This window comes from Paralichthys olivaceus, chromosome 23 (genome assembly GCF_024713975.1).
Source record: "Paralichthys olivaceus isolate ysfri-2021 chromosome 23, ASM2471397v2, whole genome shotgun sequence".
Lineage (NCBI taxonomy): Eukaryota > Metazoa > Chordata > Actinopteri > Pleuronectiformes > Paralichthyidae > Paralichthys > Paralichthys olivaceus.
In genome coordinates, this window is record NC_091115.1 from 6,886,699 (window position 1) to 6,912,859 (window position 26,161).

The following is a 26,161-nucleotide window of genomic DNA, read 5'->3' on the forward strand; positions in this document are numbered from 1 at the left end:
TAACTGGCAACCTTTAAGTTCAACAGTATCATTAAGTTGTTTTTAATTTTAACAACGTTGGAAGTGGATCTTTATTCGGCCTTCACGCAGAGCAGAATACATCGAATCTGCGTTGAGGTTCAGGCCACTACAAGAGCCAGTTAATATTCATTCTCTTAAAATTGAATTATTTTTATGAGACTCTGTGATGGAGAATTTGTTTCAGGGGCAAATTTAATAGAGATGGATCGTATTGAATCAGCAGTGTTAAAAGGAGAAAACGACCATTGCTGGAGAAAATATCAATTTTAAGCTGAGAATAGTGGATCTAATTGTTTTGTGTCTTTTTCAACCTTTCCCTCAGAGTTTGTAATTCTGTCAGTGTGTCCACAGGGTATCCCAGAACTTTTAAATAGATTTCAGTTGAAGAGACAACTGCAATAGCTCCGGGCCACATAACATTAAAAACATTTAATTAGACCGTGATATTGGAATTGAGGCTTTTAGTTGAAACAACAAAACTTCACAGGTAACCTTCTGAATTGTTTGTTAATTAACAAATCAGCAACCACTGAAAACACATGTTGGACCCATAGACTGTATGTAAAGATGGACAACATCTTTATATACCAATGAGACGTGGACCAAACTCAAAAGTCTAAATGTTCTCAAAAATGGTTGCTGTCATTGAAAGTTGAGACCAACTTGTGATTGGCAAGGCCTCGATACCCCGGCTCCATCCCAAATTGCTACTGTGCAGACTCTGACTCCCAATTATGTCATTTGATTTCATTTCTGGATAGTTTGAGGAAGGAAAAATGTGTTGTCCATCTTTATATACAGTCTGTGGTTGGCACCAAGCACCTAATGAGTATTTTTATTTTATTATTGTATATTTATTTTATAAATACACTCTTTATTATTTTAGATATTTTAACTTATCATTAGTGTAATTGTTCTTTTTTTTATTACTTCACTAATTTACTTTTGCTTCTTAACTTATTTTTTTAAACATATATTAAATGTTAAAAATATTTCAAAAATTACAGAATAAGCATTGTAAATAAAGCAATGCAGTTTTCTCTTTCATCTGTATTTATTTTACAGCCTCGATAAGGAAAAGAATGGTTTTGCACATTTCATGTCTTATTTTTGATCTGTTTTAGCTGAAATTAGGTTTTTGTGTGTTTGCCTTTCAACTGGCCTGCTGTTAGCACACATTACCTGGTAATAATAGACTCTGACAATAGGGATTATCCCATCTTACTAATGCAGTGGGAGAGTAATCTTGACACACTCAGACTCTCCCCCAATCACTGCAGTGTCGCAGCACACTGCATGGCACTTCTGCCTTCAGAGCACGTTTTTGCCCAGTTGCCGGCTGGCATCTTTACTTTCATGCTTAATTACCTGCCAAGATAGACCAGTGGAGACATGGAATTATACATGTATGATGTCCCGATGATACCAATACATGTAGACAGGGTGGGCTGCTGTGTGGTTTAAGGATGGATGATGTGTGTGCATGCATTTAGATGATGTGGGGATTTTTCTTTGTTTATTTTAAGCGGCTTTCAGACATGCACTGAAGGGGCTGTTTGTGAGAACGCTAATGTCCGAGTCCGATGATGCTGACATTCTCCGGAGCTTTTCCAGCCCCCTGGTAAAATGTCTGGAAAAATCACAGCGAGCGAGTTGGTGCATTGATAATGTTTAAAACATTTGAAAACTGAAAAATAAGTTTAAAAACAGCATTTTTCCTCATTTGTTAAATAAAGACTCACATTTATCTTATTCCTTTCTTTTTTCTGTTGTTTTCAGACTGTATCATTCTACCCTGTCTCCCAATATACCTGTCAGCAAACAAGAGCTGTTCTGCTTTACATTCTCTCTCTTTAACCATTTCTTTTTCTTTTTGCTTCTGCCTCTCTTTTTCTCTTTTTCTCCCAGTTGACGAAGAGGCCCTGAGGAAGAAGATTTCTGTTGAGCTGCACAAAGGCTTTGAGGAGGAGAGGGCCAAGGCAGAGCAAGAGCTGCAAGCCTGGTGAGATACACGCACACAAACTCATGCACAAACATGGTTTTAGCCTGGAATGTAATGGTTATGTTTGACTTTGCACCAATATTTCTGTTGTGTTTTATTTCAGAATCAAGTGTTATAATTTACAGAGGTTATAATTTATGTTTTTAGTTGAAATCAAGTTTGCTGAAAATCAAAATCTCTGGTGTTCCTTGTGTGCATCTCTCTCTACCCATTCCTCCTTTTCCTCTATCTTCCTCATTTTGGATCATGAATTACGGTTCAACACAAGTGTCAACTCCTGCTCCTGGATTTCATTATAAACGGAAGACACTCTCAGATTTGACTATTTTCCGCTCTCATTAATAGTCAAAAAGGTCAGCAACAGACTTATGATTCCCACTGTTTCCAATCTGCTTCTCTTCCGAAGCACATCAGCACTTTTCCTTGCCTCTATTTCTGCTTCTTTCCTCTCCTTCTGTCTGGATCAATTAATCATGCCTGAGAAAGGAGGGTGCTTTCTTCAGGTAATTTCCTGGGTGTTGAGTGGGTGATCTATTAGCCCTTCATGATGAAGAAACACACTCTTCGTGTGAGGAGCGTATCCCATTCTCTCCTCTCTTCCTGTCATGTCCTGTTCTCTCCTCTTCTTTTTGACCCCAAAGAAGCAGGTGCACATGCTGTAATGTCCGATAATCGTGTTGCTCCCCCTCTCTCTAACAGCCCTGGATGTTCTCCAGCAGACCCCAGTCAATGAAACAGCTGTGATTAGCCACTAAATGCACCATTGTACTGTATGGGGGGGGGGTCCAGGAGGAGGTAGTGTTAGCCTAGCAATTAGCCTCGTTTTTTGAGCCTCATTCAAGAAGAGAGAAATTAATAAGTGGTGTTGAGAAATCAGTTGTTTATTGATTTCTTTGTCTCCCCTGGCGATTTTATTTTTTGTAACCACTTCCTGCAGTTCACTTATTGATGTCTATTCAGTAAGTGCTTCAAAATTATACCCTCTTTGCAATTAATTGAAATCATGTTGGCTTTCAAACCCTTGATTTTTGTTTGTGGTTTTTTTGTCACATTATTTTTGTTCCATCTGTATTTTTGTGAGTGTGTTTTTATGCACGTGTCCGTTTTCCTTGCTAATAGTTTCTAGGTAGTAATCATGGTACAGGTGCTGCTCAGTGTTGATGCTGAGGTAGAAACACTTGAGAAAATGTATAAAAGCTTAATTACTTCAGCCAAGGATGTTGTGCTTCCCCCCCCCCTTTTTTTGTTACTAGGATTATGCAAAGAAATTACTGAATGGATTTCCACGAAATGTGGTTTTAAGATGGGACATGGGCCAAGAAAAAACACTTGGGGGAGATATATGTTCTACTGAGTGCCATTATAGTTGAATTGTTTGTTCTTACTGTGTAGAGACTTCTGTCCAACATAATGTGGCTCAGGAGGTAGAGTAGGTTGTCCACCAAACGGAAGGTCAGCGGTTCAATCCCTGTCTCCCCCATTTTGCTTGCCAAAGTGTCCTTGGGCAACTTGGGCAAGATCCTGAACTCCAATTTGTATTTTTAGTAATGCAGGATAGACAAAGTGCTACACCCAGAAGCACTGCATGAAAGTTAGAATCAAAATAACCTTAAAGCACTTTGAGCCGTCATCAAGACTAAAAAAATATCCAACCATATCTAAGTGTGAATTAAGTCATCACATTTATCATCTGCTTTAGTGCAATTCAGCACATTATTTGTTTTAATATGATAACACCTCTATACTAGACAGAAAATGGCTCCTACTCAATTTTTTTGTCACCACACTTTCATTTGGAAATTATCGAGAGTTTTTGGTTGTTGAAGGCAAACATGGCCCAGTGATTTTGGCCTTGGCTGGCTAGAAGAGCAGCAAAGAGAGGAGATATCATTTGTTGCAAAAGTTGAAGGAAGATATTGTTTGTGTGTATGAGTGTATTGAAGCTCAGCTAAAAAGGCCACACAGTGTCTCACAAGTTGCAGGAACCCTGCAGTGAAACTGCTGCACAGCTTGAACGCAGGAATGGATATGTGAAAGCCCAGGTCAGCGGGAGAGAGTACAAACACCAGACCCAAATCATATTCAAACCCAAAATGGCTCCTGCACTTTGTTGGTTGTTCAAATGCTCGTAACACATGTTTCTTACAGGCTCATTTATGTTCTTTTCAGAAAAAATAAATGCAAATTAACTGGAGGACGTCCTGCTGCAATCACTCCTAATTCATTGTTTCAGTACTTCTCTCAATTTATTAACAACAGAGGTCTAACAGGAAATTACATTGGGGACGAACTTTGCCATTACAATGCTAACGTTGTTATTCCGTCCTGTGCAGTTTTGCCATGTAGAGCAACCAGAACAGTGGTGTTTAGATGAGGCAGTATTTCTTCAGTTTGGCTTCAGGTCCATAGATGAACTCCAGAGATCTGGGTCTGCATGTTTTGCTCTGGCAGGACTGAAGTAAGTGCTGTGTGAAGAGTTCATTTGGGTGCATCCTAAACTCATTTGTAGCAAGGAGCGGCTGCAGGGAGCAGATTTGCCTCTGCCGCTTCTCTGTGAGGCAGCGGAGCAGAACGACTCAGAGAAAGGGATGAGAGAGAAGGAGCGATGAGTGGGGGCTGGAGAACGCGCACAGCATTCTGTCTCCCCTCCCTCAACCTAACTCATCCCATGTCGCCATTCGATCCAATTCTTCCCTGTGTTATTCTTGCATCTTTCCCTCACTTTCTGTCTCCTGTTTTTTCTGTTTTTCTCCAGCCATCGTTCTCCTCCCTCTGCACTAACAGTGCACACTTACAAGTTTGTCACAGTTGTGGAACTTATGTCCATACAGCTTGTTTTGTCTTGTGTGATTATAATTACATGTCAGACTTTTGAATGAGAACGCTGACCTTCCCTCAGAACCTCTGTTTTCCTCCCTGTGTTACCCAGACATCCCGTTAAATAGTTTATTGCTCCTGGATCAAATGCAGACAGATAGCACAGCCTATAGATTTTTACATTTTGTTTATTTATATAGGTTATCTTTGCCCAGAAATGAACGTACTCACACACACAAAGTAGAAAGTTTGGGGTGATCAGAAAAGAAAAACTTCCTGAATCCTACCCGATTGTCAGGATTGTTCCTGGGGAGCTGTGATTCTTCTTTAAAAATGTGCCTGAATCAGCAGCACCCCGGGTCTTTGATCAGATTCTCTGACTGCACTTTCTGTAACTTCATGATATTCTATCTGACTACTGTCAAAATATACTACACTCTTAAAACTCTACAGCCCCCTCACACCTGTACTAATGGTAACAGTCATTAAAATAACAATATTAAAGAAATAAAATCAATGGAAATAATCACAAATATGACAGTGCTGAATATAATAATTCATTATGATATTATACAAAATAAAAATGCAAATAGCACTATTGGCATAAAACCAGAGAACACAGAGTACAGTCACAAAAGACTCACCTTAGCAACCACTCCATGCACAACCAGTGAGGTTGCAGCTACTGTGAATGAACCCGCCCCAAAACACTGTACAGTTTATTTAGATATACCATAGTAACCATAGAGAACGTCATTCATTCTTTGCTTTAAAGCTAGTGTTTGTAATCCAGTTTGAAAATATGTAACAGATACATCTCATTCTCTCCCATCAACCCTCTTGTCAAAACACATGAACGTGCATTGTCTGACAACTGCTAGAGGCCAACTTTTCTTGACTGGCTCTCTAACTTCATCGTCTCTGCTTCAGCGGTGTTTGCCTCTCCAACCTGTTAATCTGAATGAAATGATACATCGACAACTTCATTTATTGATGGTTATCGGGACTTGAAGAAGATTTCAAAAGTAAGGATAAAGATAAAAAGTGTTTCAGAACTAACTTACCGACTATATCTTCAATAAGATGTAATTTCCAACTTGATCACATTGTTGTTTAGTTCTCCCATTTCCAGAAATGTTGAACAGTAAATACACTATTTCACAAAAAGGGAAATAAAATCTTTGACCTGTGGTTGACCTGCGTAGTCAGTTGTGCTTTTTGACTCTAATCAACTAGGAAATCTGCTTTCTGCAGTTTGAGTATTACTCAACGTGGTCTTATATGAACAGATAGAATCAGGAGAAATTTTCCAACCACCTCAGAGTTTAAACACTGCTACACAGTGAACCATCAGGCAGCTGAACTTGTTCCACACTGCCAACTAGATGGACTGTTTAGTGTTGGGAGTTTGAGCTTTATATCGTCTGATATGTGAAGAAACAACAGAGGAGAGAGCGACAATGATATCCACCTTTGCCTCTGATGATGCTTGATTGTAGCATGGAAACATTAACACTTAGCTCTAACTTTGGGTAAAGTAAATGGAGATTAGAAAATGGCTTTCATGCTCCTTTCTGAACTGTGGAGGCTCTTTCTAAATGAATCCCCACTGTTCTTTGTGCCCCATACATTTAAATCTCACTGTTCCCAGCCTTTCCAGCACCACAACACAGTCAAGTGTGGGGTTTGTGTATGTGTGTGTTTATGTGTGTCAATGAGAGTGCACAGCTCCATAAAATATTCATGGCCAGCATTCAGCCACATTATTCCTAACATCAATATTGCATCAGGCCTTTAAATGCCTTTGTTTCAAGGCACTTGGGTCGAGCCTGCGCTGTTATGCGGGTCTGTCAGAATCCGTCCTGGCAGGCAGAGTGTATTGAGACACATGTTGTGTAGATGACAGGTAGACGACTGGAAACCTTAATGGGTAGAAAAAGGAAATGGAAGCAAAAACTGATGGATGGGTAAAAGGGTAAAAAGCTAGGAGACATGAATTTTTTTATTTTTGATAGTCGTGCAAGGGAAATAATATTTGATGTCATTTTCTGTGAAGTACTTGATGATGATGATTTCGCACACCATTTTTTAACATACATCAATCATTGATTTTGCAAAGCATTTATATTTGCAGAGACACACATACCTGCACAGCCTGTTCACCCACTTCTTCACCTGTATACATTTTTCACATGAACTGACACAGATCAGATCTCTGTCAGTTTTAGAAATAGTTTCCTAAAAGAATTGAAGCGTCCTCCGGTACTTCTGCTCAAGGTCAGCCCTTGAAAAGTGAGTTACTCCTGTGGAAATGGCCAAAGCAGTCCAACCCACTAGCACTCCGCTCCTCTCCAAATTAATGATACATCACTGGTCCGTCCTTTCCATCTTACTGTTTTTCAGGACTCGATCCACTGAGCCATCAAAACACAGGTTACCAGGCCAAGATTATCTTCTCTCTCTTTCCAGTAGCACCCCCTTCCTCTTTTCCTCAGAAGACATTATATTATATTTTTCTTTCCCATCAGTAGGTGCTGTCTTTTTCCTCTCTCCGTCTGACTCAACCATTCTTTCTCAAAGCAACCGCCCCCTCCCTTTCCTACCCTGTGCCAATCTTCTACAGTCGAATGAAAAATGCGTTCAATATCCCGGGGACAGGGCAATAATGACTGGAAAGCAATAGAGGTGAAGCAGAAAGATAGCATCCAGCTAGTGATAGCAGTCTTTGCTTGGGTTAGCACTTGTGAGGAAGTCAGTTGACAGACTTTTTTGCTAGGCTGTCTATTTTCTTGTCCTCATCACTCACACTTGTCCAAGTTGTAGCTTTTGGTCACCATTCGTTTATTATCAGGGGATTTCCCGCTTCTTAATTTGGCAAAATAGAACTTGATCCATGGGTACAGCTTTCTCATAAGTACAGCTGCTTTTAGTCCTGTTATTTCCTGTTATTTCTCCAAACTGAAAAACCTTCAACTTCATGTCACGGAGAATGAATTTGTTGCTTTTGCTGGCCGACATGACCACCACCCAAGTCCCTTTCTAAGAACTCTGTATATCGTTCCTTCACTCACAGTTGGAGCAATTGCTTAAGCCACATCTTCGTGAGTAAAGGTAGCTTAGGTACATTAGCAGTGCAGGCAGGGAGGCGTGGATCGTGGGGAAATGGTGAATGTAAAAGACCATTAGGAGGCTCCCTGTATGACTGTGTGTGTGTGTGTGTGAGTGAGTTGGGGCTTGATGATGGATGGAGCGTGCTGACGTGTGCAGCCCAGTGGACTGTGAGACTGGACATGGCTGGTCTCTCTCCGTCTCCCTCCATCTCTCTCTCCCACTCTCTGCCTCACTCTCTCTTTGCTTCACTTCCTCAGGGCCAAACATGTCATGTCGCCACCACTCACACTCGCTCCTTCCTCTCTCTCTTTATTTCTCTTTTTCTGTCTTTTTCGTCTTGCCCCCCTCATCTCCCGCTCTCTGACATTTAGTAGTTTTGCAGGGCGAACGGCAGCTTTAGGATGTCAGACATATTTTCATTTGACTTACCTGCTGAAAGCCAAAAGTGCAAGATGGTGATAAGTTAGTAAGTCTGTCCATCATGATTCATCATTGTGTAAACTTTGGGTATATTCACAGGTGAGGGGGAAGAAATGAATCCATCACATTGACAATATCAGAAAAGCAGCCATGAGGTTGAATATGCACAAACCTGTCACACACTTGACAACCCAGATGATTCACTTAAATCATAATGATAAGCCATCAACGAACCTGATGAGACAGTATACGAGTCATGCACTCCAATTTACCATTTATGAACATCAAAAACTTATATGCATACTTTTATATGCAGTCGTTGGTTTCCACACACTTGACGAGGAAGATTTACTCAAATTATCAAAGTAAGCATAGAACAAACCTAATTAGACAGAATGTGAGTTATTCATTTAACCTAAGTGTTAATTTATATCAAAACAATTTCACACTTTTTAAAGCGTGACTTGAAAAATGAAATTAAAATAGTTCATACAAAATGTCACTATATTTTAGACGTTTAAAACATTTGTTGTGTTTTCACACTTTCACGTCTGGTGGATCAGAGATGTCTCCTTTTTAAATGTGGAGGAATTATCTGGAACCATTGTTTGGTGTCTATGAACTGCATCACACAGCCAGTCAAAATAGAGCCTCGCTTTATGGTATCCTACTGCTCGTCAAGGTCTGTTAGGTTTTTCGTTAGGCTGGAGTTTATTAAGATCCTTGCCATCTCCATTCATCTGTTCGTCTGTTCTAATCCACTCAGCCACTCGATACGTCCCTTCTGCGTTTATTTTACCTCGCTACGAATGTTTGATTCCTTCAAGAGAAAGATACTCAGGGTTTCAGGGACGTTCCTCTTCTTCTCCAATCAAGCACACTGTCACTGAGTCGGGAGTGCGTTGCTAGGCAACTATGAGAACCCAATGACAGGGTTCAAATGGTGGTCTTGTGTCTGTAGAAAGCGTCGTGCCTCGGTTTACATCTCTGCTTCATTGGATTGATGACTCTTGTTTTAGGGGTTGTCTTTTACATATTCATAGTCACAGTAATTTTCAGTGTAAATTATTTGGAATTAATATAAATTGATTTGAACTATCTGACAGATGTTAATTGTCCGTGGTACATCTGGGGCAGTCAAACTTCTAGTGTTTGAGTCTTACTTCTGAATGGCGCCCCCTCTTCGCAAGCTGTGGAACAGCAAGGACATGAATGGATGAATCTGACGCTAGTATTGAAAATCGATATACAAGTATATTGGCCTGAGTCTATTCTTCATTAGCACCATAATTGCTTTTCTGACCTTTTAATTCTTTTGGGAGACTTGATGTGCAACAGTTCAGCATGAGGTGCGAGTGTAGGTGGCGCTGTAGACACATAAAGAGAAGTTACAATGTTATATGTGCTGCTCTGAAAAATAACAACTATCTCCACTATATATGGTTAATATTTTATTTGATATATATGTAATTAATAACAGATAAATACCTATTATGGTTTTCAAAAGTTTCTAGTTTCAAAGTAGCTTGGTTTTTGTTTTAAAATACGAAATGTGCTAAAGAGAGCTGATGTTTCATCACCTATAAAGACATAGGGAAATAGAAAAGGAACTTTAGTGTGAAATGCTGTGGACAATGCCACAAACTTTTTTTCATTTGTTCCTTAATGCATTACAGAGAAAGTAGGGTCTCGCAGGCTCTTAAATAGTGTACAATTTATTAATGTGAATTTTAGACCTTAAAATGTCTTAGATTTGTTGAAATATTACAAACAAGGTCTTAATTACATTAACATGAATTTAATGCTACATCCATTATTATTATTATACCCTTTCTTCCATCTGAAGCAACACTACGTTGTCCTGCAATGAACATATACCATTTTTACATGGATAAAAAAAGGGAACTGCTAATGTAAATCATTGCTAATGCTCCGCAGGTTGGACATGGAGAAGGCCCGAGCAGCAGAGCAGGCTAACGCTGACGCCCAGTCCCAGGTCCAGAGTGAAGTTTCCAGGATCCTCTCTGCGGAGCGGGCCATGGTGCAGGAGAACCTCCAGCAAGCTCTCGTAAGGGAGAGGATCACCACCGAGGACGAGAGGCTCCGTGCCCAGCTCTATGTAAGTTAATGTTCTGCAGCCGCTGTGAACCTTCCCGTCTTATTTTATCTTCCTGAACAGTTTGAACATTCAGTTGGTTCAAATCTGTACCGCAATGTCAAACAACATTTAAACTGCGCGACCGTGCGTGTACAGACTCCCTGATGAGTGCCATCTTTACCCGAAGACAGGTCCCATTTCATGTTCACACGATCCTGGTCTATCACACAGACGCACAGGAGTGAATCTATTCGCTGCAATCCACAGGTCATGCCTGGTAAAGTGACAAATGTCAAAGATATGAGTGTGTGAGCGTCGCGGCGAGCAGTAATTCACAGAAGTGTCTCCGCTGGGTCAACACTCGGCCCCAGAAACACACACATACAGCCATAAATCAAACGGAAGCTTGTTTTCATAGTAGTTTTCATAGCATAATACAAACCCAGAAGACAGTTTCAGTTTATTCAACATACGGTAAATAAACCTTCAAGACGGCCTCATCTTGTAGTTTGATAGTTTTGTCCTCTTCCACATCTCTGGCGGTTCATCCTGCTGTATTAATAAAGCCACCTTCTTATTCTGCGGCGGCCCGCGTCTTTGTTTCCTGTAAATTGCCCTTGTAAACATTGTCAGATGAGCGTTCTTTACCACACACAGGCGGTGCATTGTTTTCAAAAAGAAAACACATTTTCCCTGGAGTGCGGCTGCTGTTTACAAACCTATGCTATTGATTATATAGCTCATTTCACACGCTCATCGCCATAATAGAAAAATGAATCATTTTGTTGAGAGAGCGAGAGGAGGAGAGGAGCGTTGACGTGATATCACACTGCAGGACAAGTGTATGAGCGATCCCTCATTTGGAACGGCGATCAAATCAAAAAGAGAAAAGGGCTGTGAGAGGGAGACACATGATGTGATGTGGGGTTTTTTTTGTTTTTTGTTTTCCCCCTTCAGCGAAAACCATTTCACTTGTAGGTTTTCTGTTAGTTAATTTCTGTTATTTTTCTCCGAGAGAAGAGACAGGACAAATGATGGGGAGGAAGGGCAAGAATGTATCACCTGCTTTGTATCTGTTATGTGTGAAGCAGGGTGGCGGGTGGCAGGTGTTATTGAACTGAACGCACACACTTTTTGTGCACGTCATTGCCTGCACCCTCCAGAAGTACAAACTCCCTCTACTTTTCCTCCTCTACTCCGTGAAGCGTTTGCTTGGAGCCTAAGGGCTAACCTAGGGACATTATCAGCCTTTGAAACTACAGTTAGCAAGCGCTGCAACTGCTGTGCATCCGCTGTGAGTCTTTCTTACATTCTTGTCTGTTATTTGGTGTTTTTATATAAATTCTGTTGAATGTGTCTATTCTCTGTCCAGTTTGTTCCCACTTACTTAAGGCATGCATATTGCAGCAAAGGAATCCCTTTCTGGGAGTTTTACCGTTTGGAAATTGTGTGTGGACGTGTGTGTGTGTGTGATAATTTCCTCCATTTGAGCATTCTTTTTGGAGTGCTGGATTTTTAATGGAATCCGACGGATTATCAATGGAGGTGCAGTGCCGCTTTTTTTTTTACCACTCATGTAATTGTCAAGTCAGACGCTGCTACATCAGCCACTGTTCTTTTCAACTGGAAATGGAGTTTTCTCCGATTTTAAAAGGCAGCCTCTCTCCCAAGACATCTCCCACCCATTGTCATTTCCCTCTGTGTTTGTCAAACTCCAGGATTGTTCGCTACTACTCACAGTGAACTCGTGTTTGATGAAACATAATGTTTTCCAGGGCCGTGATCTGTCGTCCTTGCCCTGCCTGTCCTAATATGACACTTCATTTCTTTTTACCCAAATGAAGAATATGGCATGAAGACCAACTTTAAAGATACTCAACTTAAAACCTGAATATGAGTATATCTACATTTTAGCTCATTTTCACATGACATGCTTTTACCTCTCATCAAATAAGGAACCCTTTCTCCATATCTCATACCCACTTAATTAGATTTACATTGTGGTAGAGCCCATAAGGTTCAGTAATTGGAAGGTGAAATTGGTTCTGATTGCTGGGCAAAGTCAATAAGTTGATGGAGAGCGAGCTCCTGGGAGAGGTTGTGGTTTGCTGTACTAAGCACATAATCTGGTGGCTGATAAAGCTTTCAGAGGTGATTTGTTCAGTCCTTTTCCCCCAGTAAACCTGTTAACACCTCCATGTATTATCGTATTTGTTGTGCTGTTATGTCCTTGAGCGATCAATCAGGTCATTAGATTGAATCAAAGATTGGTCTCTTTGTTCTTACTTTTCTTCAATACTTAGTCTGCTCGCTGAATTTCAATACAGAGAGAGAGAGACGGTGCTTTTGTCCTTATAGTAATGATATCTACTATTGTTTTGTTGTCAGGAAGAACCCCTGAAATGCATATTATTGCAAGTTTTCCTCTGTGTAATCCAAGTTAGTTTGAAATCCGAAAAACTTCTGAGCGATGCACATTGGTGCATTGTTCAATGTTCCCAAAAAACAACTTATCTTTTTCAAAATTACTGAAACAAGTATGAGTGTTTTGAAGAGTGCTGGATTTATCTCAGCCCCCGCGGCAGTTGTGGTGTCAAGGGAAATGACGTTGTATTTTTCAGTCTCGTGGAAAGCAGAGAAGTTGGGAGAGAATCGACTACATTGCGTCTGTCAACAATTGATCTATATGTTGTCGACTGTTTTTCCCCCACTGGTTTGATAGAGACAGAAGGAAATATTAGAAAACATGGGGAAATAAACAGGAATGACGTTATAACCTGATATGAACCAGGGACCTGTGCAGGGATAGAGTGATTGAACCATGAGGATGCCCTGAAGTGATGTTAACCTCTAACTATAAGAGGATAATCTATAGAAAATGAGGAATTAGATAAATATTCTGTCACCGTTTAGATGATTGAATTGGTTATTTCCGTGATTCACAGTCATATTGACCTCAAATAGTTTTTTAATGGATTGTGAATTGACCTGTACTCAGGTTCAATTGCACTGAAAAAACATTTGTCTATGGCGGCTGTTCTTGTGTTCTTTTGTCCGGCACAATATTGATTTGTCCTCCTCATTAAGACACAGGTCACGGTGAGCGGCAGGACCCCCATACATACCCTCCACTACTTCACACACAATGAGAGTGCGCTTGCGAGCAGTTATGCCTCCCCACGCTCGCCTATAATGGCCATAACCTTCGCTGCCTTAGCCGCACCAATTACACTGACACCCATTCTGGAGAATTGCCCCCAGACTTGGGATTAGACCAGAGTTGGGTATCCTTTTAGATTGTATTGATTTAGACGCTTATAGATTCTGGTTTTTATTGTATTGCGTTTGAGATTCTTGCCATATTAACCACTAAAAGAAACTAAATTGAATGGAAAGCTGGAGGCAAACCACCTGTAAAACAGCATATTTTAAAGAAGTTATTACAGTAATATCTGTAATTTTTTGATGAATAAAGGGATAAAATTAAATGGATTATAATTATTCTCTCCCCTGTAACATATCAGTTGAATATACTCTATTGTATGTGTTGTAACTTGTTTAATTGAGTTGAATTACCTGTCTTTTCACATACACACTGATATGACTATATGTTCTATAATGACAACTAGCCAACTTCAAAATTAAGCCATAAATATGTTGAAGCAGTGTTTTTCATATCTATTCTTATAGCAAAGAGCTTCAGGCAGGTATACCAGCCTTTTATGCATCATTTATATTAATAATAAATATCATATAACCAAAGCCCTAGGTGGTTTCTACCATGCAGGTGGAACTGCTTGCCATTCATCCTTGTCCAACACCAGTCACTCCCCTCCCTGACAGGCTGACGAGTAGTAGCCAGCCACCAAGTCTACCAGTAATTGAAATTCCCCAGCAGCGTTGGCGTGGGTGTGTGTTGTCGTTGTCGTTGTTGTTGGGCTCTGCGGGTTCTGTTGTCTGAGGGTAACATGTTCGGTGTCAGCGCTCACACATGTTATGCCACTCAGGGGGGAACCACAGTTAAGGTACAGGGGAAAGCGGCACACACACACAAGGGGGATTATGGTTTTTAGAAGCATGCACAGCAGCGTGTTTGAGATTTTATAATCAGCTATTAGACGGATAGCATAACGAGGATGATCACTAATTGAATTATTAACATTTAAATGAGGCGTAGATTTTTGGAAAGTTGTATTTTTCATTTTTCATTTCATTGCTTTTGGTGAGTATGTCTGCTTTATCCAATGAAGGATAATTTCCTGGATCACAGTGGCTATAAATAACAGGATCAAGCTTGACAAATTAACTCTAAAAAGAAAAGAACGGAAAATGTATCAACCTCAACATGCATGACAGCCAATAAAAGACTCCATCTTCTCATCATGTGGTCATTCCGGGGGGTTTGTTGATGAGTCGATAGCCTGGTTTCAAAGAACTGATTGGTGGCTTCCTTGAAATAATTACTTTCAAATAAATCATTCATTACAGGTCAATTAGTGCAATAATTGCACAACAGCCTCAATTAGGAATATATGATTCTACAGAGGATACCAGCTGAAGACAAAGCAGACGACAGCGTATGAGCGCTACAAATGTAATCTTGTCTTTATGTACTGACATATAAGGAGTATTGACAGAGACATACGAGCACAAAGCATGAACGAGTCACGTAACTCTTTTATTCACAGTCTAAATCCATCCGTCAGTCCACACATCTGTGTTTTAATGAAATCATAGACTTCTGTTGTTCCCTCTTTTGATTTTCAGCAACACTGCTCCCCGCGGAGGCAAACTGGTCCAGTTGGCTAATCAATCAACGGCCACAGCGTCTCACCTAGACACAGGCTCTAACCCCCGAGGCAGACTTTTCAATCAAACCCAGAGTCATCAATCTTTCCTCGCTCCAAACAGTGGCCTGGGTGGGGTCTATACCTGGCGGCGGTGATTTTGTCTACTGTTGTCAACTGGTCCAAAACACTCAGATCTTACATTTACTTTGGTCTTTTTTTTTCTAATTTGAGACCTTAAGCTGACACTGTGAGTAAGGGAGGCTGTGAACATTATTTAAATGTCTAACTCTTGACCTGTTTTCGCAGATTCCTAAAAAGTATTTAACAGCATTTCGTCAACAAATGATCTAAACAAAAAGAGTTAACACCTAAACTTGTATTAATGGGTCTATTGCATCTATTTTTATAATAATTTACCTATTGCCTTCCGGATTTACACTTACGGGACGGCACAGTGTAGATGCAGCACGGTGCAGGGGAAGAGCGGGGATTTAGTGGCATAGCACTGTTGATGCACAGCAAGAAGGTTTGAATCCCATCTTGGTGGCGGGATTGGCTCCAGCTCTGCCTGCGACCCTCAAAAGATAAGTGGTACAGATGATGGATGGATGGATAGATCAGGATAGCGCAACCGGCAACACTTAAAAATGTTATACCAAAACTATTTGCCTTTAGCTGCAGGGACGTGGCATCATACAGAGAGGTGTTTCTGTTGAATTAATATAATTTATATACCCTCATTGATATAAATGGAGTGAAATAGTAATAGAAACCCCCTGTATAACCAAATGCAATTAATCAGGAGCTTTGAAATGCACCAGCAGCCTTTGAAATGATCCTACAGTTGAATAAACACCTCTATAAAACGAAACATTCTAACCTTCATGGAGGTAGGATTTACTCCAGGACTCTTGTATCAGACTGAATTAGGTTTTATCTTGCTGCAGTCAAGTGTTAGTCCATGTTTTCCACTTTTTCACAAAGTTGCTTTTGTTGCTCGCTCTGTCTGCATGTTTATATCTTCCTCTCTCTCACACAGACACGCACATACCAGTCGGTAATTTGATTTGCCGTGATTTTTCCACCATCCCTTCTTTCACAGCGAGGAATAATACAGCATACCGAGAATGTTTGTTTGCGCCCCGTACAGACACAAACACCATGTCCATCCTGTCAGGGCTCCCGGAGAAAATCAGCACCTACTCTCTCCGTGTACTCTGTTCCATTTGATGCTTGGCTGGCTTGAAAATGACTCTGGGTAAAGCTTAACATTTTTAATGCAGCAAGCCCCCCCCCACCCTACTCTCCCCCTCTGCTCGCCGTGCCACTCTTCCCCCTGCCTCCCCTCTGAAAACCGTCTCCAGCATATGTCCTGCTTTTTTTTATTTATTTTTTTTATGGCAAATCTTGTGTACTTGAGTTGCGGGCGGGTGCATTTTAGATACAGATGACTGGACCTGGCTGATAATGGGCCGACAATTTAATTTCCCAGGTATTAAAGGAGACTTGCTGGGTTTTGAATTGGTGCCTGTGGGTGGTATTTAGAAAAAAAAAAAGAAAAAGGAAAAAATATATTTTTTTCTCTCTAAACTTATTACTTTTCTCTCCACATCACAGAGTATAAGGAAGATTGGAGGAAGAAAAGGTCCTCATTTCTTTTTACTTTTGAATGAGATAAAGGGAGCTAGTGGTACACTGTGATTTACATATATTTTGGATTTGCTCAGCTCGCCAAGGACAAATTGCATCCTATCTCTGGCTACAGTTCTCTGAGCTGTTGTAGGAGTAACCCCTGCAAGGCTTCGTGTAACTGGATTTGCTCGAGCTGTCAGTCTGTTTGATTAATGTGAATTTAAAAATGATTTTTCAGGTGCTGTTGCTGTGCAGATGGATTAATGCAGGGGTTGGGGTGATGTGGTAAAGATACCAAGTTGGGGTTTGGACCCAAAAAGCTGAGGGAACCATAAAGAATAAGAGCAGCAGGATGTACGAAGCAGAATGATGTTGTTCCTCCAACGCAGCAATGTTGCATTGGCAGTCAACAAGCTTCTCTACCTGTTCCCTGTCAGATGCTTAATTCTTTACAGCACTCGAGAAAGTCATTACTTGAGTATTTAGCTGTTTACAAATGAAGTAATTACTTTGTGATCAGTCACTGTGGATATTAATCATTTTATAAAGCACCATTTGAAACCAAATACCTTTCACTGCCCTGATTTCCTGAAACCTTTTGGAAATACAAAGTCTTCCATGAGGTCGAGGCATGTTTTTATTTTTCTGTGAATGCTTCCTCTAAGGATACAGAATAATTTAATGTTTGTGTTCTGTAAGTCGGTTTAAATGAGCAGATATTCTGTCTGCACCACTGACTTTTTGATTTTTTTACCTCACTGACAGTGTTCTTTACACGTGTCAATTTTTCTTTTTCTCTCTCGCTGTTATTCTTTCTCCTACCTTTCTAATTCTCTGACTCTTGTCTTGGAGGGTGTCCGTTCAACCGTCCTTTACATATCGGTGGCCTTTACCTCACCCCCGCCCAGGCTGCGGTGCCCACACACTGTGCCAGTGTAAGAGTTAGACGGGAGGGCTGGCTGTAATTGGCAGGGCCCCGTGGCTGGCACTCTGCGCCGGGCCCTCACCCTGTCAGCTAATTGGCACCGTGAGCTGCCAGCGGTGGGGCCGGGATGCGGCAGCACTCGATTGATGGATGGAAACTGATGTCACGAAAGCCTCTTTCTGACAAGAGAGCGCATACAGTCAATTTTCTGCCTCAGCCTCACTGGGCTGTGTATGTATTTATGTATGTGTTCATCCTCATTTGTTCTTTACATTGTGGAAAGCTGACTAATATATTCTTATTGTGCTGTGTGTGGGTTTTTTTTTGCCTTTGCCTGAGCTAGTGATTAATTTGACTTTTCAGTACATTCTACACAACTGAAAATTAGAGATCTCTACATTTTCCAAGCTATAAAAAGAAGTTTCCATCTTCCTATTACTCTAGATAATAAGAGTTTGTCACTTTAAACAACTAAAGACATATGCAGCAAATCCCTAACCATCATTTTGTGAGCACCACTAACTTTCTCTGGTCATTTTAGTGGGATTGAGAGTGGGTCCTAGCAAATCTTAATAGGATTTAAAAGGATTTTCCAGGTGAGAAATAGTAAATAAACACTGATATGCTCTACTGTGACTGTCTTTTTTATTAGTGCTGCATATTTATGAGGACATAGTTTGTTATTTGCTTTTGGTACCTCACGTATTGCCTTATCTAATTTCTATGATCAAAACAATCAAGGATGATAAGTTTGACATGTTTAAATGTGCACATTGTTTCAAGTTATATTAGGTTAGGTCATAACTGCATTCTTAAAAACCTAAGAAACCAGACTCTTTCCCTTTTCATTATGGCTGAGAGTGGGATTGTGTTTGCATCCTTTAGTTTTGCTGGGAATTTGTGTTGTTTTCTTTCTATTTCACTCAGAAACTTATTTTGTCAAGGAAGTCCATAGGTTTGAAAAGCAAGCATCATAAGTTAACTTTGCTGCAGAATAGTATGTGTGTGGTTCCGTACAGTAAATATGTTGGTTGTGTAATATGACAGGTATATTCTTCTTTTACGCTCATCCCTTTCTCTTTTCTTGGTCTTTCTCCGTGTTTTCCCTCTTGGCTCTGACAGGAGAGTGGTATTAATGAGGTGCTGTGGAAGTGAACAGTCGGCTCAGCTAATGGTGCTAGAGGGAGACATTTTGATTGAACGATGGAAAGAACTTAAACATATAGAGGGAACAAAGAGGACGGGAGGAGAGTCAAGAGGGCTGTGAACAGCAGAAAATGTGGATGAGTTAGGGAAACATTGAGAGAATAGAGAGAGGTTAAAAGATAAAGAAATAAATAGGTGCATTGAAAGAGAGAAATACATACTCTTTTGTAAGTAAACCATTTAAAATAGTGGAAACTTTATGTGTACTCAAATAGCAGGACTTTTGGAGGTTAACAGGGTGAAAACAGAAAATGTCATTACCCATTCACATGCTTTTACATGTATTTGGGGATCATGCAACAGAATGGCTCTTTTCTGTCCATTCCTTTTAAACGTTTGTTGCTGGATGTAGAAAATGAAAAGGCTTTAGTTCAGCCAGTGAGGTTAGGAGTTTGGCCGTGTGCAGATCAGGATCTGTCTCGGGTAGAACAGATACCATGTAAAAGAACACACATATTTACCATCTGTCATCGTCAGACATGCGAAAACAACTCTTTACAAATACACATGATTAACCTATGTATGTTTGATGTATATTTATTTGCATATAAAGCCAGCAAATGACATCTGATCGTGAATCCCTCGAGACACAAGTGGAGATGAGATCTCATGCCAGATGTGAACAAATGTATTTCAAGCTGTCAACTTCCGATTGGATCACACAAGCTGCATGTTAATGCCAGATAGGAGCAAGGCCTTAGAGGTGACCCTGAGTCTGCTGACATCGGCTTGGTAGACAGAAGCTGAAGATGGACTCTGGCCCCCTCCTAGCTTCGTCAAGCCTTGGAAGACCACCTGCTGCTGGATGGAATGAATATGTATTAATACACAGTATGAGCACACAAACACACGCTCTGAGAAATGTACAGTATGCCCACAGCCATATTCCCTTAAGGATTTAAATACTAGGCTGCTCGTAAACATGAGCACTGATTCAGGTAAAGATCCACATGCTGCTGTCACATGCACAAAGACGGGTCAGTCACATGCAGCTTCAGTATGTCCATAGTCCAATGTCAGCAACCTACTCTGAGTTTGTCACCTTTTCTCCCTGCATGTCTTCTCCCGTTGTCACCACTTCTGCATTCCTCTCACCTTCTCTCTGCCAGAGGTTGTTCGTGCTCTCCTCCCTGCTCCACCAGCTCTCTCTCTCTGATTCACTTTCCCCCCCCAGGGACGTCTGTTGTCCAAAGGCAATATGCCGCTCTCCACTCTCAGGTCGTTCATTGTGTCCTTTGCCGTCAAGTAAAGGAATTTTCCGCCTACATTTTATGTGTCTGGCTGAATGCATACCAGCATTCTCCACACTTGTTTTCATCTGCCACCTTCTTCTCCTTGTATAACATTACTCGCTTTTTAAGAAGGATGTAGGAGGAATTCTAAATGAGTGGAGGTTATATGCCCAAAGGAAACCCTGAAAAGTGCAGGTATTTGACTCATGGCTTCTATTGTTGGTATATTCCTCCTTTATTCTTTTTTCTTGTTACCTTCTAACTGCTCTTGGCTTGGCCACTCCACACCTTCCTTCATCTCTCCCTGCATAGCATCTTCTCCTTTCTTTTCATCCTCTGTTTCTATGTCCTTATGTTCCCATTGTTCTCTTGGCATGCCCCCTGTTCCCATCTTGGCTGAGACTTCCTCATACATGCCCCCCGTGTCTCGGTAATGAACCCACAGCTCTTCATCTGCCTCTTCGTCTTCCCCTGTGTGTTGGACATGACAGATGACTGGGGACCTCCAGAGGTTCACTCCCCGGGGCTCCAGATAAAGGCAGCTCCCACTGCAAGATGATCAATCAATCAGTTTACACCGTGGGCGCCTGATCAGCCAATTAATCAATCCCTGAGCCAGCAGATGTTGTTGCCGTCCCTCAGTGAAGGTGCTGGCAGTAGAGTGGTGGAGGTGGTGTCTCGAACAAAGGCTGAGGGGCCTTAAGTGTCTGGGAGTAGAAAGGAAAGTGATTTTTCATGTTCCTACCAGGATTTCAACCTTTGTGGGCTCACTTCTCCCATTTGTTTTCACTGGAGGATCATTTCTTTCCTAGCTTTTCCCATGCCATTTGCTGCCTTCCAATCCTGTGCTCATCTCAAAAGAAGCACGTTTCTAGTTATCTGCAATAGGCTTATATTTATTGGAATTTGTGAAATAAATTTGTATTTTTGAAACAACTACAAATTTGGGACAAGTGCATAAGAGATGTAAATGTGTGTGTGATGGTTGACAGTTGCTGTCTCAGCATCATTAAGGGCAGCTGGTTAAGATCAAGCCCTCTCTTGACCCCTGTTCACAGTCAATAAGCTACAGACTCCACCCGGACACTTCTTTTCAACATGCCCTTAACTAGCCAGCAGTTAAGATACATGCACAAGACACCCACGTTCCCTACCTACAACCCCTGGCCTGTCGTCTCTGTCCTGGCCCCTCGGTCCCTGTCCTTTGCAGGTCAGCCCTTTGACCCACCAGGTCACTGGTCATTACTCACTGTGCTAACAGATCCTGAGGGAGAGTCATTCTGTCTGAAGCCTGAGTCATTCTTGTTTTTTTCTACCGAGATGATCCATGCTTCACTTTGTCAAGGAGCGAGTCTAATTACTGATGTTTTAAAATGTTGCTTATATGGGGATTGTCAAAACAGGATTTGGAGCAAACAGAACTTTCGCAGCAAGTGTCACTGGTTATACTATATACCCAGTGATAGAGGAATACAAAAAGGAAAAAAAGGCTAATCCTTTCTGCAATGTGGACTTAAGGTAACTGGTTCAGTCAGAGCCTCTTGCCCATTGCTAGCACGTTTTCAATGATTGATGATAAAACAGCTTCTTTTGACTCCATTACCCACTCTGCTGAAGAAGAGGTGGCTTATTTAGGACAGGGTGGCCATGTTGTCAAAGTTATTTTAAGGTTTCCTTGTGGCCCAGTGATCTAAGACACTTTCATCTGAGTCTGATTAAGTCTTGGTTGCGAGTTTAACTCATTCTCTATAGCCCCATGCTTTTATTTGCTCTAGATCTGCCAAGCTAACTTAGCTGACCTTATACGTTTTGTGTGGTGGCCTTACCATCACAGAATTACCATGAGAATTTAGAAGACACACTGCTTCTTTTAGTTCTATCAGTCTAACAAGGATACTACATATATATAGTGATTATCTTGCTGTGCAGGATTGGAAAAAGTAGGATGGATTGAAACCTCTCTCCAGCTACATCTTTTCATCCCTCTTTCCAACTACTTCAGTCAGTTTTGTGTGTGGAAACAAGTGCACCACCATGAATGCCTTCAAGGAGAGACTGTCTAAAAACACCCACAGTCATCCTCCGCTGTATGATTGGCACACATCACCCCTCTCTCTGATGGCAGACTTTTCATGCTGTCTTCAAGTGTGGCTGTTCTATTGGCTATTAAAACCTTTGCCTGTAGCCATAATCAGAAGACAGGCAATAGAATCAAGTTTATTCCAGCACCTCTGGCCTTTACAAAACAGAAATGTCTTTATGCAGAGTGTACAACCTGTACAAGGATTCAGATGAAAGCAACCAAACTCATTTATAAGTGAAAGCAAACTTCCATTTCAAACTTAACACACATAGATACAATCAACTTTTACTTTATTATTGTGTGCAAACTTTAATAATATCCTTTTATAAAGAGTACTTCCAATAAAACTGGATACAAGATAAACTCAGAGGCTCAGCTGTGGAACACATTTCAAAACTGAACCAGTCAGTGTGTGAATAAGTGCTCACAGTGTGTTCGTCCTTTAGTGCTATCAGTCAAGGTTAAGCCCATTAACTGACCACACTATATCTGACATGATTACATCGCCCATAACCCTACCACTTCCCATGGAGACTAATACCTTGCCTTGTAGCTAAGTGTTATTGCCGCTCAGTAAAACCCCATGATGCTAATTAACTAGCCAAAGTGAATAGTTTCCAGTGGAGTTTTACAGCTGCTGCTACCAAGAGTTATGTTTTATTAGTGACTCTAAGGGCAATGTGTAGCACTGCCAGTAAGGTCTGAGTTAGGTAATATCATTTTACACTCCATCTTAGATTTGATCTGCCAGTGATAGCTTTTAAAGATAGAGTTGCAATGGTTTTAGAGGCAGTTAGAGTATGTGCCAGGGATCTGGGATGTGTGTCTTGTTTTTCATCAGACGAGACATCCCCCTTTTAAAATATTCTCCTACCTCCAAGCTTGATATGACAGCTCATCCAAAAACTGTCAAAATCCTCCTTCCAACTATCTTGTCATCCATATTCCATCCACACATTGACCCAGCTCTCTCCCTCGCTTTTATCTTCCCTACCCCGTGAACATCCCTGCCCTTCCCTCCATCCATCTCTAACCTCCCACAAGCCACCTACACCTTCGCTGTGCCAATTAACACCAGAGCACAGTCACATTGCGCTGCCCTTTGACCCCCATCCCTGCCCATTGGAGCAAGCAGGACCCAAGACCCGCGGCTTCAGTATTAGTTTGTCACAGGACCCTTTCGCGCGTGGTCTGTGATAGATGGGCCCTGGTGAGCGGGTCTGACCCACCGTGCTGCAGCACTCATATGGATGGTGTGCGGGAGCATTGATTATGATGCTACTTGTGACAGGGGTGAATCAGGGCTGAGCTGATGGCGGCAGGGCGAAGACAAAAGAGACCAAGGTTATGGATGAGGTGCTGTTAGTTAATGTGATGGGATCTGATTTGTGCTCTATCGATCATGGCATCTCGCAAGATTGTTTTCATAAAGCAGGATTTAAAAGCATGTAGGGAGCATACAGTGTAACAGTGAGGCACCTCATTATATCACAACGCAGAGGTCTCCATCATTGAGGCGTGAAATGAAAAATGTGAAAATTGCTAGTAGTCATAATCATGTTTTTTTTTCTTAAACAATAGGGAATATAGTGGTGTCTAGTCTCAATTTATGCTCTTAGAAGAAACCTATTCTGTGAACCTATTGGATTCTACAGATATAGTTGATTCAATTGATGGTTCTAAACCGAGGGGTCAAGGTGGTTGGAAAACATATCTGAGTTGTAACAGGTTGATGAATGGATAGAGGGAAGCAAAACCCTATTTTTTCCACTCGCGTACATTTTCAGATTTGTCTTGAATACAGTAATTCACCTTTAATGGTTAAACTGCTTACAACTCATAGACATTTTAAACTTTGATGGGTTGTTGGCAGGAAACCACAGGCTTAAATCTTGACACTGAGCAATCGTACTCGGTCTTGTGGTTTTATATTATCCTGTATAAGGATCAAAATGAATTACCTTAGTGTATATTTTTAAAATTTCAAGCAACAAGCCCATTAAATGAAAAAATACATAGTTCGTCCATGACCTCTAGCAAAACTCAAACATTGTCTGAGCTGACGCCACCGGTATTGGCAGGATGGCATCATCTGTCTGTGCCTGCCACATCCTTACAAATCACTGCTGAAAAATGTGTTTCATTCAGTCAAGGTTTGGTTCAGATTCGGCATAAAAATTGAAAGCTTCACTGGACTCCACATAAAAGATATGGATTGTGGAAAATGTCTTTATTAATCCTACTTGTCATCACCTATGTGTGCAGATCTACTGACATTTTATTGTATTTCATACCCTCGTAACATTAACATATAACTTCTACACTCATAGGAAACATAATGTTCCGTCTATGGAGGACAGTCATCAGCACTCAGAATGAGGGTCTTAAGGACATTCGCTTTTAATGCACCACAGTGTCTGTTTAACTATGTTATGCTTGAGTCATGTCCACAGTATAGGAAATATGATTCGCTATATAAACAGTACACACATGCAGTTGCCCTAAGACTTCTCATTACAAGTCAGGAGGGATTTTACTCTTATAGCTTTGAATGATCACAAACGCTAGTGTCAGACAACACTCGTAACTTAAAAAGCAGATGTGAACAAAATTGTGCAAATCAGTGAGGGAACAGGCTGTGTGTGGGGGGGAGGCCTGACGCAGCAAAATCCACCTGTTTTCCTCCCTCTCCATCCTCCTCTCCTCTCCTCCGCCTCTTATTCCCCGCCCTTGCTCCCAGCTCAAACTGCGGCAGTCGGCTAATTAAAAAACATGGCTGTCCTTAATTATTCAGCGGCTGGCTAATTGATATTCACAGAGGCGTTCACCTCGCCTAAACGATCCGTTTAATCTGACCACCACGGTCTCACTCCGAGCCGGCTGTCACCCTCAGCTATTGTGCTACTGTACTTACTAATAGACCAGGGGGCAACGGATACAAGCAGGGGGAAAGTGAAAGTTTGCTGCTGGTGTTAATGTGGTTTCCTTGGCTACAAATAGCAGCATGTGGGGAGGTACTGTTGTGAGTGTTTGTAGTTTAACATGGGTATTTTGTTTTTCCTCTTTGTCAGGGTTGGCTTCACAGGAAAATTAGATGGCGTAAGAGGCTGTATCGAATAAAGTGAATCAGCCTGAATGAATCACATCATCCTCTGGACTTGCAAAGTTTAAGATTTGCTCCCTAAAATAAGGAAAATATATTTTTAAGGTGTTATTTGTAGTAGTTTGGAAGCCACTGAAGTTTATCATTGTCTTTTTTCCTCTTTTCCTCTTCCTAACTTCTCCCATCTTTTCTCCCTCCATCTTTTCTCTAAAGTTATAGAGACTCCCTTCCAAGGCTCCATGTCCCATTCAACAGCCAGCTCTCCATTTTTGACACCTCTAATGATAAATCTCCTTTCATTGTCCACTCCTCTTTGTCTCTTATCTCTCCATTCCCCCCACTCTCAAGTTCACTTTCATTTTCTTCCCTCCCCCCCACCCTTATCCCAGAGCTCTCCTCCTCCACCCGTGACCGCCTCTTCATTTGGGGAACAAAAGGTGCATGGGCAGTGGTGAAGTCTGTCCCATTGTTTGGCCTTTAGTATGATTAGATTATCTCTAAAGTCGGCTGAATGGGGTTAATCAGTCGGAAGTAATCCTGACGTAGTGTGTGTCTGGGCTTGTGTGTGCAGTCAGAGAGGTGGGCCAACCTGCTCGCATGGAAATTGAACACATGCACGGGCACACACACACACACACTGACACACAAAAGTGAGCAAAATCCCTGGGTACACATTTCTGTCACAACCTCTCTTCTTTTAATGACCCCTTTAGTCTCGCCT

General features: G+C 41.2%; 1 protein-coding gene across 8 annotated transcripts in view; it reads left to right on the forward strand.

Moving 5' to 3' along the window:
• Nucleotides 1–26,161, forward strand: part of chchd3a (coiled-coil-helix-coiled-coil-helix domain containing 3a) — a 62,154-nt gene that overhangs the window by 8,488 nt on the left and 27,505 nt on the right. For all 8 annotated transcript variants that reach the window (XM_069519800.1, XM_069519801.1, XM_020092462.2 and 5 more), the window contains 2 exons: nucleotides 1,930–2,023; nucleotides 10,310–10,490. In XM_069519800.1, the coding sequence (XP_069375901.1) occupies nucleotides 1,930–2,023; nucleotides 10,310–10,490 (275 nt within the window). The remainder of the gene's footprint in view (nucleotides 1–1,929; nucleotides 2,024–10,309; nucleotides 10,491–26,161) is intronic.